The sequence below is a fragment of the Chiloscyllium punctatum genome, chromosome 8 (genome assembly GCF_047496795.1).
Source record: "Chiloscyllium punctatum isolate Juve2018m chromosome 8, sChiPun1.3, whole genome shotgun sequence".
In the NCBI taxonomy this organism is placed as follows: Eukaryota; Metazoa; Chordata; class Chondrichthyes; order Orectolobiformes; family Hemiscylliidae; genus Chiloscyllium; species Chiloscyllium punctatum.
This window is the reverse complement of record NC_092746.1, coordinates 65,018,042-65,031,563: the sequence shown is the minus strand read 5'-3', so window position 1 is coordinate 65,031,563 and position 13,522 is coordinate 65,018,042. Positions and strand designations below refer to the sequence as shown.

The 13,522-nt window shown below is 38.9% G+C and overlaps 1 protein-coding gene across 1 annotated transcript in view; it reads right to left on the bottom strand.

Moving 5' to 3' along the window:
- lancl2 (LanC lantibiotic synthetase component C-like 2 (bacterial)) overlaps positions 1–13,522 on the bottom strand; it is a 61,901-nt gene that overhangs the window by 22,883 nt on the left and 25,496 nt on the right. Inside the window, exons 2-4 of the mRNA XM_072575668.1 lie at positions 12,531–12,648; positions 5,104–5,311; positions 1,711–1,858 (exon numbers count right to left, since the gene is read on the bottom strand). Of these exons, the coding sequence (XP_072431769.1) occupies positions 1,711–1,858; positions 5,104–5,311; positions 12,531–12,648 (474 nt within the window). The remainder of the gene's footprint in view (positions 1–1,710; positions 1,859–5,103; positions 5,312–12,530; positions 12,649–13,522) is intronic.

The window sequence follows — 13,522 nt, the reverse complement described above, 5'->3', positions numbered from 1 at the left end:
AAAGTTAGTGAATCTACTACCGTTTCAGGCAAAGCATTCCATACCCTTACTACTCTCTGAGTAAAGAAACTACTTCTGACATCTGTCCTATATCTATCACCCCTCCATTTAAAGCCATGCCCCCTCGTGCTCACCGTCACCATACTTGAAAAAAGGCTCTCCCTGTCCAGCCTATCTAACCCTCTGATTATCTTATATGTCTCTATTAAGTCACCTCTCAACCTTCTTCTCTCCAACGAAAACAGCCTCAAGTCCCTCACTTTCATCGTAAGACCTTCCCTCCATACCAGGCAACATCCTAGTAAATCTCCTCTGGACCCTTTCCAAAGCTTCCACATCCTCCTTATAATGCGGTGACCAGAATTGTACACAATACTCCAAGTGCGGCCGCACCAGAGTTTTGTACAGCTGCAGCATAACCTCATGGTTCCGGAACTCGATCCCTTTATTAATAAAAGCTAAAACACTGTATGTCTTCTTAACAACCCTGTCAACCTGGGTGGCAACTTTCAAGAATGTGTGTACCTGGACCCAGCGATCTCTCTGCTCATCTACACTACCAAGAATCTTACCATTAGCCCAGTACTTTGCATTCCAGTTACTCTGTCCAAAGTGAATCACCTCACACTTGTCCGCATTAAACTCCATTTGCCACCTCTCAGCCCAGCTCTGCAGCTTATCTATGTCTCTCTGTAACCTACAACACCCTTTATCATTATCCACAATTCCACCGACCTTAGTGTCATCTACAAATTTACTAACCCACCCTTCTACGCCCTCAATCAGGTCATTTATAAAAATGACAAACAGCAGTGGACCCAACACTGACCCTTGCAGTACGCCGCTAGTAACTGGACTCCAGGATGAACATTTCCCATCAACCACCATCCTGTCTTCTTTCAGCAAGCCAGTTACTGATCCAAACTGCTATATCTCCCACAATCCCATTCCTCCGCATTTTGTACAATAGCCTACTGAGGGAAACCTTATCGAACGCCTTGCTGAAATCCATATACAACACATTAACCAGTTTACTCTCATCTACCTGTTTGGTCACTTTGTCAAGAAAGTCAATAAGGTTTGTGAGGCACGATATACCCTTCACAAAACCGTGCTGACTATCCCTAGTCAAATTATTCTTTTCTAGATGATTATAAATCCTATTTCTTATAACCTTTTCCAACACTTTAGCAACAACTGAAGTAAGGCTCACTGGTCGATAATTACCAGGGTTGTCTCTACTCCCCTTCCTGAACAGGGGAACACATTTGCTATCCTCCAGTCTTCTGACACTATTCCTGTAGACAATGACGATTTAAAGATCAATGCCAAAGGCTCGGCAATCTCCTCCCTGGCTTCCCAGAGGATCCTAGGATAAATCCCATCCGGCCCAGGGGACTTATCCATTTTCACACTCTGCAGGATTTCCAATACCTCTTCCTTGTGAACTTAGGTGCAGGGGTAAACATAGGGGAATGGGTTTGGGTGGGTGCGCTTTGGCGGGTCGGTGTGGACTTGTTGGGCTGAAGGGCCTGTTTCCACACTAAGTCATCTAATCTTAACATAACAGAATTGTGATTGCTATCACCAAAGTGCTCACCTATTTCCAAGTCTAACATCTGGCCAGGCTCATTACCCAGTAGACAAATGCAAAAATAAAAGCTGTAATTAAGAAACAAATTAAACCTATAAAGTAAAAGTAACTCTTACCTCCTGAATAACAGGAAAAGGAATGGTATCTTGCCCAATCTCGACATTGACATACAGTAAAGCATACAAGTACCCAGCTCTGCCATAGAGCAGCTCATCTGGAATATCGGAATCCAGGCAAATGACAGTTCGTTGCAGTTGTAACAATCTAATAAGAGCAAGAAAAATAATGAATGCCAAGAAACTATAATCATACCACAGCTGAAGAGAGTATCTTAATGGTTACAATGATAGATTTAATAATTTATTTTCTGTCAAGATTATCTATAACAATGGCATATTTAAGTAATTGATATAATATTTGTAATGATGGTCCCACACATGACATTAATGTTTTGATGTCAATCATATCAATGTGAGGAGTTTTGTGTGTAGTTGAAGAGCGTCATATGATCTCCACTAAAGTAATGACTTTGCATGGCGACTGGCTTCTCATTTTCAGCTTATACCACTGGCTTGCAGCAATGTGGGAAAGCCCGGAGTTGTGTCTCCTCATAGTGATACAAGGAAATTGGGTCCTGTGCAATTTCAGGCTAAAGGGTGTTATGAAGATGTGGGTGTACTGTACTGTTAAGAGAGTTAAAAGCTTGCAAAACTACCAGACAGCACCAACTGTTCTGAAGAAAGTTACCATGTAACATGTGCTCCAGCTACTGGGGTAGATTAGATTAGATTATCTACACAGTGTGGAATCAGGCCCTTCAGCTCAACCAGTCCACACCGACCCACCAAACAGCAACCCACCCAGACCCATTTTCCTCTGACTAATGCACCTAACACTATGGGCAATTTAGCATGACCAATTCACCTGACCTGCACATTTCTGGACTGTGGGAGGAAACCGGAGCACCCGGAGGAAACCCACGCTGGCACTGCGAGGCAGCAGTGCTAACCACTGAGCCACCGTACCACCCAGCTGGCTGTTTGGAAATAACAAATCAGATTTGAATTAGGCTAATCAGTTTAAATTATACACAGAAAAATACCAAACTCCAATCCAGTTTGAATTGAGCATATTGATAACCTTAAAAGCCAATGACACAATCAGATGCTTTGGGGGTATAAGACTGGGAAACATTGAACAGTTGAGAGGAGAACTGCCAAGCTACCAGCTCATAAAGACTATCTGAAAAATAGCTCTCTTAAAAGGTACCTTTATTGATCAGTAACCGGTGAAGCAGAATCCCCAAGAAGAAGAAAAGACAACAGGAATACAGAGAAAACTGAAAGCTGCCTGGTTTTGAGATGAGAAGTTTTGTTTTGTAAACCGTAATTGAGAGTTTTATTGAACTAGTATTATAGAAGGGAAGGTAGAAGGTAGGTTAGAGAGGAGTTGTAAATAGTTGTTAGTTAATTATTCTCTGTTATACTTTAAGAAATAAAGTTGTTAACTTTTAGTTAAAATAGTTCTTGGCCTCCTGAATTATCACAGATTACTGCATGGGATAAATCTTTTCTGTGTTACTGGTTTACAGTAAGTAGGAGAATTTACCCCATATCATAGCAAGGAAAAGGAGATTTAACCCTGGGACATGCTAATTGTGTAGGACTCTTGCTTATGAAGTTCCATCTATAGGTATAGAGTTCTAATTAAATTATGGATACCTCAAAACAGTTAAAAGGTTAAGGGAGTAAAATCAGACAACTAATCTCAATTGAAGCCCAAAGCAGAGCCTGACAAATGTCTAAAGTCATCAATTTTTCAGCGACTTCTGGACCAAGCTAGTGCCAAACGTAGCATCTTCCTTCACTTTGGACTCCAATGGGGAGGGTTTTGAGAGGAATCTCGGACTTTGAGGCAAAACAGAGCCATCATAACATGTCCCCCAAATTTGTACCCTGGAGAAGACACAGACCATCAACACAACACAGAGACAGTGGTCGATTGGCGTAGAGAATAAGTATAATCGGCTGTTACTGACAGTAGGAAGAGTCATAGAGTCGGATAGGTCAGCCAGCATCCACCTCAAGTGCAGACCCTAACAAAGATACTGACCCATCATACTACTCCTATTTTAATGTGTACTTGTAAATTAGAATCATTAGACAAGTGGACTGAATCCAGGCATCATGCAAACAAAACAAAAGGAATGCAGTAGCTGATTCGCAAACTGAAATGTCAGGAACATGGGCAAATACTTTTCCTGTAGTACATAATTTCAGAGTGCAGATTCTGGCTAAACATATATACTACCCAAATCTGGCCCAAATCAACAGCAATCCGTCACTTGATGCAAAAACTAATACACATCACAAAAACTACAGATGTTAAATCCAAGAAGAATATGGAATGTGATTGAGGTGAGTTCTGGCTAACTTGTCAGACACAATAGTCTCTGCCACTGTCAGAGATAGCCCATAACACTTGTTCTAAGACAAAGATTACCAACTCAGAGCTCCTAGAGTGTGCTAATTCCATCAGCATACACTCACTGCTAAGCCTATGACATCTGTGCTGACTCAGCCACTCTTATTGGATGGATTACGGCCACATGATACAAAAAGTCACTGTCTATGAATTGGTCATTGTATTATGAACTCCTGGACATCTCTATCTCTCATACTTGGATACCTAATATTATATGAGATGATAAACGTGAATACCGACAACTAGGAAACAGTTGCTGATTCCTATGACCTTTGAAGGTTGACTGTTGGAAGGAAATTAGAGGTCAGCAGAAATGAAAAGCTTAGCTGACTGAGAAGAGGAACCCAGATAAAAAAAAGACAGTCAATCGAGTACTGTCTCAACTCACTATCATCTTCTCCAGAAAATACAAGAGACTACTGTAACAAAACAGAAACTGTTGGAAAACACAGCAGGCCTGGCTACATTTATGGAGAAAGAGCAGTGCTAACATTTCAGGTCCAGTAACACTTCTTCAGAATGCTTTTCTCCTCATCAATTTCAGGTTTTGTTTATGATTTCCAGAATCTGTATTCTTTGTTTTTTTTTGAATGAAACTGATGTGCCAGAGTAGAGCCTCTGAGCTACATTGGATGCTGTTTAACACAGATTTGGCCAACATGCTGCAAATAATGGCCTCACAACAAGCAAAGCTACAACCACCAAAGTAAGTTCACAAGTTCAGTCAGCTATAAAGTACCTTACACTCTTTAAAACAAAAAAATGTCCAAACTACTGTAGAGTCAAGTTTAAAATATCTTTAAAATTAGAATATAAGCTATGTTTTGATCTTCTATGATAAAACATTCGTGTGTGACCTAACATTCAAAATTTCCATGATGCTCTCTTCTGAAAATACATTTTTTAAATAGTAAAAATGAAAAATATATTGGATAAATAATTACAAAAACTGTAATCCTTTAATTTATTTAAAAATACTCCAATCTAGTTGAGTACTTTTTAAATATCCAAATCAACGTCCTTACTTTGTGACACATTCTTGTGATTCAATTTCATTCTTCAACTTGTGGTGTACAACAGCACCAACAGCTAAAGGTCCTGCATCACCACAGAGAAATGTCACTCTTCGACCATTCAGATTACGCAGTGTCCTCTTCACATAATACAATGATCGTTGGAGATGTACAGACTCCTGTGTTACACGGAAACACTGCAGATAAAGAAGGGCAATCCCTAGATAAAAAAAAATACTTTACTATAACAGAGTCATAGTGTCATATAACATACAAAGACATCTATCAGCCCACTACCTCCATGCTGACCAACAAACAAAACTATACTAAATGCCATTTTCTTGCACTTGGACCATAGCCGACTATGCCATGGAACTATTAATTGTACATCAATTCAGTCATAATCTCCAATTTGAAAAAGGTATACTGATTTTGCAACATATCAAATACTAAGCCACAAAAATTCTTGAAAACAGTAATTAACAACTCAGACAAGTTAATCTAATTTGGAATATGTTTCTACTAGCAACAGATACTTTAATCTCCAGGTACAGAGTCAATATGGAAGAATTTTGAAAGAACCCAATAATTTTATTTTTACACCCAGATAAAATTCTGTTTTCTTCCATCATTCCTCTAGGATTTTCTATTCATATTGCAAGCTATTAAATATTTGAAGTCTAAAATATCAAGCTTAAATGGGCTTGGTTTTACTCACTGCAATTGTCATTTTTGACCTTTTCAATAGAAGACTTTTGCAGCTACAGAAATAACTTGCGTGATTTCTCGGCCAGTTAGAAAATGTCACTGTGCTTTCTAAGTTTCATATAGTATAACATTGAAAAGTCAGAGATCCTAAGATGTGATAAACTTGCAGATGGGTGAACCGGAACCTTTATATCTGATGGCAAAAGTTGCCATTGTCCCAGAGGACCATCTGGCTACTCCCTCATTAGTGAAATATGACTGGTGGGGAGTTTATCCTGAGGATCATCACCCCCATCTCAGACAACGGGCAAGTTTGAGGAGGCAGGACTTTCATGGTAACCTTAACTGGTGCAGGAACTGAACTCACCCTGTTGGTGCCATTCAGCATCACAAATCTGCTGTCCAACCAACAGAGCTGACCAATGATAGATGCGGAGAACAAGCAAATCCAGGTCAGTGTTTAGGGCAAACGATCAATGGATTTTTTTTTTCTCTCCTTTGAATACATTTGTCAAAATTCACCTTTTTGATAAATCTTAGATCTGCCAGCAGATCTGTTATAGTATGACACACTTCCTCATATATCCACTGTAATTGATCTGCGCCAAGGACAACCCTTCTTCTGTTGCCTTCCACTTTTCCCTTTTGGAGATGCCTGCAATTTTCAGCTTTGATCAAATGGTTAAAATCTAACATTTTTATTTCTGGATACCATTTGAGATTATTTTTGCTCTTGCAATTGCAGTTCCGCTTCATTTGTCTTATGAGAATTCTAGTTTACAACTCAGCATCTGCAGTTCAAAAACCTCTATTTTCGTCCACAGATCTTTATTTCTTATCAAAACTTTCTGTGACAAATGGGAAAATTGATAAAATGTAGCATCAGATCAAAATTTCCTGGTTATAAGCTTGTTGTTAACACATTCATCATCTTTACAAAACTACTTCTAGTTATCTGAAATAAATGCAATTTAGTTCTTCAGAGTTAGTACACATGATGACTCTCTTTTTTTTCTAATTAACATGCTCTCCTCACATTCAGAACCTTCTCCATCAATCCTTCTGTTTACATGGCTACTCAGAATTCTTTCACTCCCCGTCTCTATCAGTGTAAAGTCTCCCTTAATGGAATGAGCAAATGTCTCAAAAGATATTGGTCCCCTTCTATTTAGGTTAGACACACCCTTTATTTTGAACAGGTTTTTTCCTATCCCAAACGACATTCCAATTGTCCAAAACCCGAATCCCTGAATACACTAGCTCTTCAGCCATTGATTTATCTTCTTTAACCTTTTGTTCCTTCTCTCGTTTGAGTTTGGCATTGGGAGTAAACCAGAAATTACTACTTTTAAAAGGTTCTTTTTTTTAATCTTCTACCTAATCTCTTAAAATCACTCTACTGTTTTAATCTTTTCCTTAAAAATGTCATTCCTATTTATGTGTACAATAATTACAAAAACAAACTAGTCTTTAATAAATTCCTTGAAGGAAATAAATCTTCTCCAGAGCTGACCACATGTAGGACTTTCTGGAACGAAAACACAGCTTCTAATTTTTAAGAAAAAACTTCAGCTTTTTAAAAAAAAAGTCACAAAGTAAAATAAATTTTTAAAACACAGTTTTTAAACTTCTGAACAAAACCTCAGCCATTCATTGCAGACCCTGTAAAGCTCGTTTTAAAAAAAAAGTTTAAAAAGAATCGTTTTTTTTGGTTTTGGTGTTTCATTAACATTCAGAAAAACAAAATGAATAAAAATCTTATATGACAAAACTATATAGACTATAACAACTTTAATAAATCTTTAACCCTAAGCCTGCAATCCCAGGAGCAGCTGCAAAATCCACACTACTTCTCCTGGGAATGTGGTCAATGCTAGGACATTGAGTGAATTTAAGGAGGAGATAGATTTTTAATTAGTAATGGGTTGAAGGGTTATGGAAAGCAGGCAAGAAAGTGGAGCTCAGGGCATGATGAGATCATCCATTATCACGTTAAAAGGTGGAGCCGGCTCAAGGGACTGTATTGCCGAATCCTAGTTCTTAAGTATATTCTTCACATGGGAAGTGAATTAGGAAATAATATGCTTTTATAAAAAAAAAAGTTGCACTAATTATATAATCAACAGGCAAATGGGAAGAGAATTCAAAAAGGAAAGTGCTAAGGGGATCCAAAGATCCAGAAATTGCTCATGAAGAAGAAACTCAAATGCAAATGATATCAAGACGCACGCAAAGAATGCTTTTCAGGTCTCAAGCCAGATGATGCTGCATGAATAGTTATTGAACCTATTTTGAAATCTAATAAGAAGAATGGAAGCTATTTGGCTATTTCACTGCCTAATTCTGTGGTACTGCACTTGTTCAGTTTCCCATCAATCTATCTCAGAATGGAGGACAAAATAGTCAGCACTGCACCAACAGACTTGCAAAATGCTTTCGATTTACTTTAGTCAAGGTACGAAGGAAAGCCAAGTTTTTACTGTATACATCACCAGTCAAACCTAATTCTTAATCTTCTTGTCCTCAGTTCTGAACATGCCAGTGTTCAAAATGTGCAAGCTACTTAGCAACAGTTCACCAAGACGATAACAGGGATGAAAGAACAGTATGATGTAAACTTAGGATGCATAAGAGAGGGAATCATACCAAAATGATTTAAATAAAAAAGCTAACAAATGGAGACATAAACCCTGAATATGTCTCTCATCTAATCTGGCAGTCCAGTGCAATTCTAAACACATTACCTTGCCTTCAGGTTGGATTTGATCTATAGGGAGAAGTTGAATCGGCTCGAGCTGTTTTCCCTGGAGCATCGGAGGCTGAGGGGTGACCTTATAGAGATTTATAAAATCATGACAAGCATGGATAAGATAAGTAGACAAAGTATATTCCCTGGGATGAGGAGTCCAGAACTAAAGGGCATAGGTTTAGAGTGAGAGGGGAAAAGATTTAAAAGAGACCTAAGGGGCAACTTTTTCACGCAGAGGGTGGTACGTGTATGAAATGAGCTGCCAATGGTGGAGACTAGTACAATTGCAACATGTAAAAGGTATCTGGATAGTTATATGAATAGGAAGGGTTTGGAGGGATATGGACCAGGTGCTGGCAGGCGGGACTAGATTGGGTAGGGATATCTGGTCAGCATGGACCGAAGGGTCTGTTTCTATACTGTACATTTATGACTCTAGGACTCTAACGTCTGATATAACCAGAATTGTTACAGCATAGTTGAAAACATTTAGCGTCTCATGCCTGCACCAGTTCTTTTAGCTAGTGCCAATCTCCTGCCTTTTCCCCCATATCCCTGCACATTATTTCTATTCAAATAATCATCTAATGCCTTCAAGAACATTTCAATTGAGCCTGTTTCCATCAAACCTCCAGGCATTTCAATCAATAATTTAACTATTCATTGTGTAAAAAGGTTTCTCACATCACCCTGGCTTATTTTGCACTTTAAATCAATACTCTCTCGTTTTCTTTTTCCTTTTGCTGTGGGGGAGCTGCTTCTCCCTATCCACTCCATATAGCCGACTCATGATTTTCAAAATGTCTATTAAAATGTCTCTCAGCATTCTTCTCTCCAAGTTTGCATTCCTGGAGCCATTCCCATAAACCGCTTCTGTACTCTTCCCAATGCATTCACATAGGATCAATGAACTAAATGGAGAAAATCCATCCTTGAGTTAACTAATCTTTTATCATCTTGCTTTTGTAGAACAATGGGCAAAAAAAATCTGTCAATGCATCTGGATGATGGTGGAATCCTTGTTACCAAGCAACTACTTCATCTTCTGCCTGTCCTCTCCAAGAGTCTGATGAGAGGCTGGCATGGAATTCTTCTGAACCAGCAGTTCATGTGGTGTTGACTCTTGGGGGAGTTTCTACAGCTGCTAAATCTCTGTTGTACATTCAGCGCTTGGCATAGACAGTCCTCGAAAGATTACAGCAGTACTGGAAAAGCACAGCGGTTCACGCAGAATCAAGGAGCAGGAAAAATTGACATTTCAGGCAGGAGCCCTTCATCAGGCCTATGATTCTTAAGTCCTATATAATCAGAATTGTTGCAGGATAGTTGAAACCATTTAGCCCATCAAGCCTGCACCAGTTCTATTACCTCGTGCCAATCTCCTGCCTTTCCACCAAATCCCTGCACATCATTTCTGTTCAGATAATCCTTCATTCCTGATGAAGGGCTCCTGCCCGATCTTTCTGCTCCTCAGATGCTGCCTAACCTGCTGTGCTTTACCAGCACCACTTTAATCTTGACTCTAATTTCCAGCATCTGCAGCCCTCACTTTCACCTCGTCCTCAAGAGATGTTGAACAAAGTTTCAATGTTTGCCTCAATGTGAACTGGTCCACAATACAGAAAGGGAGATGATCACGCTCCATGCAGAAGGAGTTATGGTAGCTATGCTGCTGAGAAAGCCACTGATATTGTGCAGCTGAGTCTCAGGAAGGCATGCCAGAAGCTGCCTGATAACTCTTTGCAGTTAACAGGTGCAGCTAGGCGTTGAGAGTTGGCAATCAGGAAAAAAAAATCACAAGTCTTGGATCTGTTAAGAATTCAGAAGAAACCTATGAGCTCTTTGCAGTTCAGTGCAGCAGTGAGTGGAATGAAAGAAGCTCTCAGACTGGTGCAACTAAGATTAAGTCTCAGAAATGGAGGAACAGTGCAACCATCTGCTTGCAGACTATCTTTAAAAACGATAATGAAATGCAGTTTCCAGAACACAGGGAAGTGCAGGTCCAAGGACAGAATGAACTACCGGAATATGAGCAGCATTGAGGCTGTCAATAATGGAGTGGCTTTTGAGCAAGTTCCAAAGCTAGGTCATCTGTAAATCATAGATTTACAACAATATTATGTTAACAAGGGATCCTTTCCAGGTTCTCATATTTTAAAGGAAAAAGATGTTTATTAGTTACTAAATGAATTAGAAATTTAAAAAAAGTACAAAAACATAAGTGATTTGTTTTTAAATCTCCAAGTTCTTTGAAGATTAGATAATAACATGTTGTGGCCATTAGTTGGGTAGCAGTTAATTTCAAGATCCTTGGCCTTGTGGGTCAGCTAAAAGGCTTTTGTTTTTTGAAGGAAACAGGACAAAAGTGTCACATAATTGCAAATCTATCTTTCCTTTACAGATACCAAGTATTAAACCATGGGAAAATGATAATTGGTGATAAGTATTCAGACATGCATTTCAAATTCTTGTCTGAAGTGGACAAGTCACTCATGAGAGCTTATTTATGGAAGTAAGTGAAGAAAACAAATACCATCTGACTAATACCGATGACAATTAGATTCTGTAGGTATGGAAATTCGCAAAGAAAAGTCAAAAGTAAAAATACAAGACTGGGAAAAGCTGCTTGCAAATATTAGAGCAAGATTCTAAGTAGACTGCAAGTCAGCAACGGAAGACTTTTAAGGCAAAGATACTGCAGGCATCAGTTAAATATTAACTGGAGGAGGAAAGTTTCAATCCCTCAGATGACAAAGATTGACAGAGAATAGTTAAAAAAGTTTATAACAAGAAATCGGGGACAGGATTTGTAGTGATACAACACGGAAGTCAAACCGCTATGTTAATTAAAACCAAACACTGAAAAAAGCTCGCCTCACCTTGTAATCTGTTAAAAGTGTGAGAGACAAGAAGAACTCCTAATTTCCACCATTTAAAGAAAAATAACAGTTTATTATCCTAAGAGAACACAAAAAAAATTAACAAATCCAAGCCCCATTTTTCTTAACTAATTACTATCTGACTCCAACTCCATAACAATGCTGCTCCAATCAAACAATTATTAAATGCCCTGATTTTATATGCCCAATATCGTACCCTGTCATTGACCCGATGTTGTCAATGCAACAAATTCAAACTCAATTGGGTTTCAGTATCGTTAAATGAATTGGTTACATTTGAATTGTCGTCAAAACAGCAACAGAAACTCAGGTACCCGTTTAACAGCCATTTACTCCATGTATCTATTTTGGAATAGCCCATCTCTTAGCTGTTCTGTTCTGCAGCTGTGGCTGTACTTTAATTTTAGAAAACACTTTCTAATATAAAGTGGTTTCCTCCCACAGTCCAAAGATGTGCCAGTCAGGTGAACATACACTCTTTCAACTTCATAACAGTAAGGAATCAGGCAGAGTGCACAAAGAGAACTGAAAAAGGATACAAGAAGAGAAAAAAATAAGGGGAACCCAATAATCTTTCAGAAACAGATAAAAAGTGAAAACAATAGTTAAATGGGTGCTGGAGGCAAACAACAAACAAAAGGAAGAAAGAAAATATTATTTGGTAGAGGAAGTGGGCTTGGTTTACAAACTGAAAAAGTTTTTTGTATCCGTTTTTTAAAAAAATGGAGAATGCAGTGAGGGGTGCAATGGTAGGAGGGAAAACAAGGTACATTCAATAGAATAAAAATTGAAAACAAGTGCTAAATAGGTGACATAGCTCAAATTTAACAAGGCACCTGGCTCAAATGGACCATGTTTTGGATTGCTGATTGCAAATGTACATCTTTTTTGAGAGGTGTAAATCTGGTAATTAGAGACCTGTCCGTCTAACATCTGTGGTTGGAAAATTACAGAGACAAATGTTGAATAGCAAAATCAATTCTCACTTGGAGAATTATCCTAAAAGTTTTGAGGAATAGTCAGCATGCTTGCCTTTAAATGCATGAAATGAGTGACTATAAAAGGTACTGAAATGCTCTCACCTGTCCAACCAGTGTAAGCACAACAGTCATGAGGATCAGCAGTCTTCAAACCCTCTTCCATCTGTATCAAAAGGTCCTTGATTTTATGCTGAATCCGCTTTATGAAGGCTGGACTGAGCTGCAAAAAACATTTTATTAATACTACGGTATTTTTAAAAATCTTACAATTAAAGTATTATATAATTAAAGCCTTGTAATTATTTAATATTTCCCCCCTCCCCCCCCACCGACCCCTCAAGTACCAAAGTAACATTTAGGTTGTAGATGTTCCTTCCGTATTTCAAAGAAAATGTAACAGGTATTATGAACACATACCCAATACAAATCTGTCAAACCTGGGCGGCACGGTGGCACACTGGTTAGCACTTCTGCCTCACAGCGCCAGAGACCGGGGTTCAATTCCCACCTCAGGTGACTGTCTGTGTGGAGTTTGCACGTTCTCCCCGTGTCTGCGTGGGTTTCCTCCGGGTGCTCCGGTTTCTTCCCACAGTCCAAAGATGTGCCAGTCAGGTGAATTGGCCATGCTAAATTGTCCATAGTGTTAGGTAAGGGGTAAATGTGGGGGTATGGGTGGGTTGCGCTTCGGCGGGGCAGTGTGGACTTGTTGGGCCGAAGGGCCTGTTTCCACACTGTAAGTAATCTAATCTAATCTAATCACAAAATGACGGATGAGCACAAGCACTTTTATTACACTGCTTAAAGTTCAAAGAAAAAAAAAGTGTTGCCTGCAGTGACCGGAAAATAAAGAAAAAAATATCAAAAAAGGCATTTTAACTAATACCTGGAATTGTTCATCTGGAGCGCTGCATCTTTTGGCTCCCACAAGAAATACCATGTTAATGGAAATGGTTGTAGGTTCAATCAGCAATTTGAGGGTCTCAAGTATATACTTTAAACTGATATTTTGGTGCAGCCCTGGGGCGGTATGATGATACAGCTCCTGCCCTTTGAATAAAACATTTAAGTTAAAGGCCCCCCTACAAATTTAACAA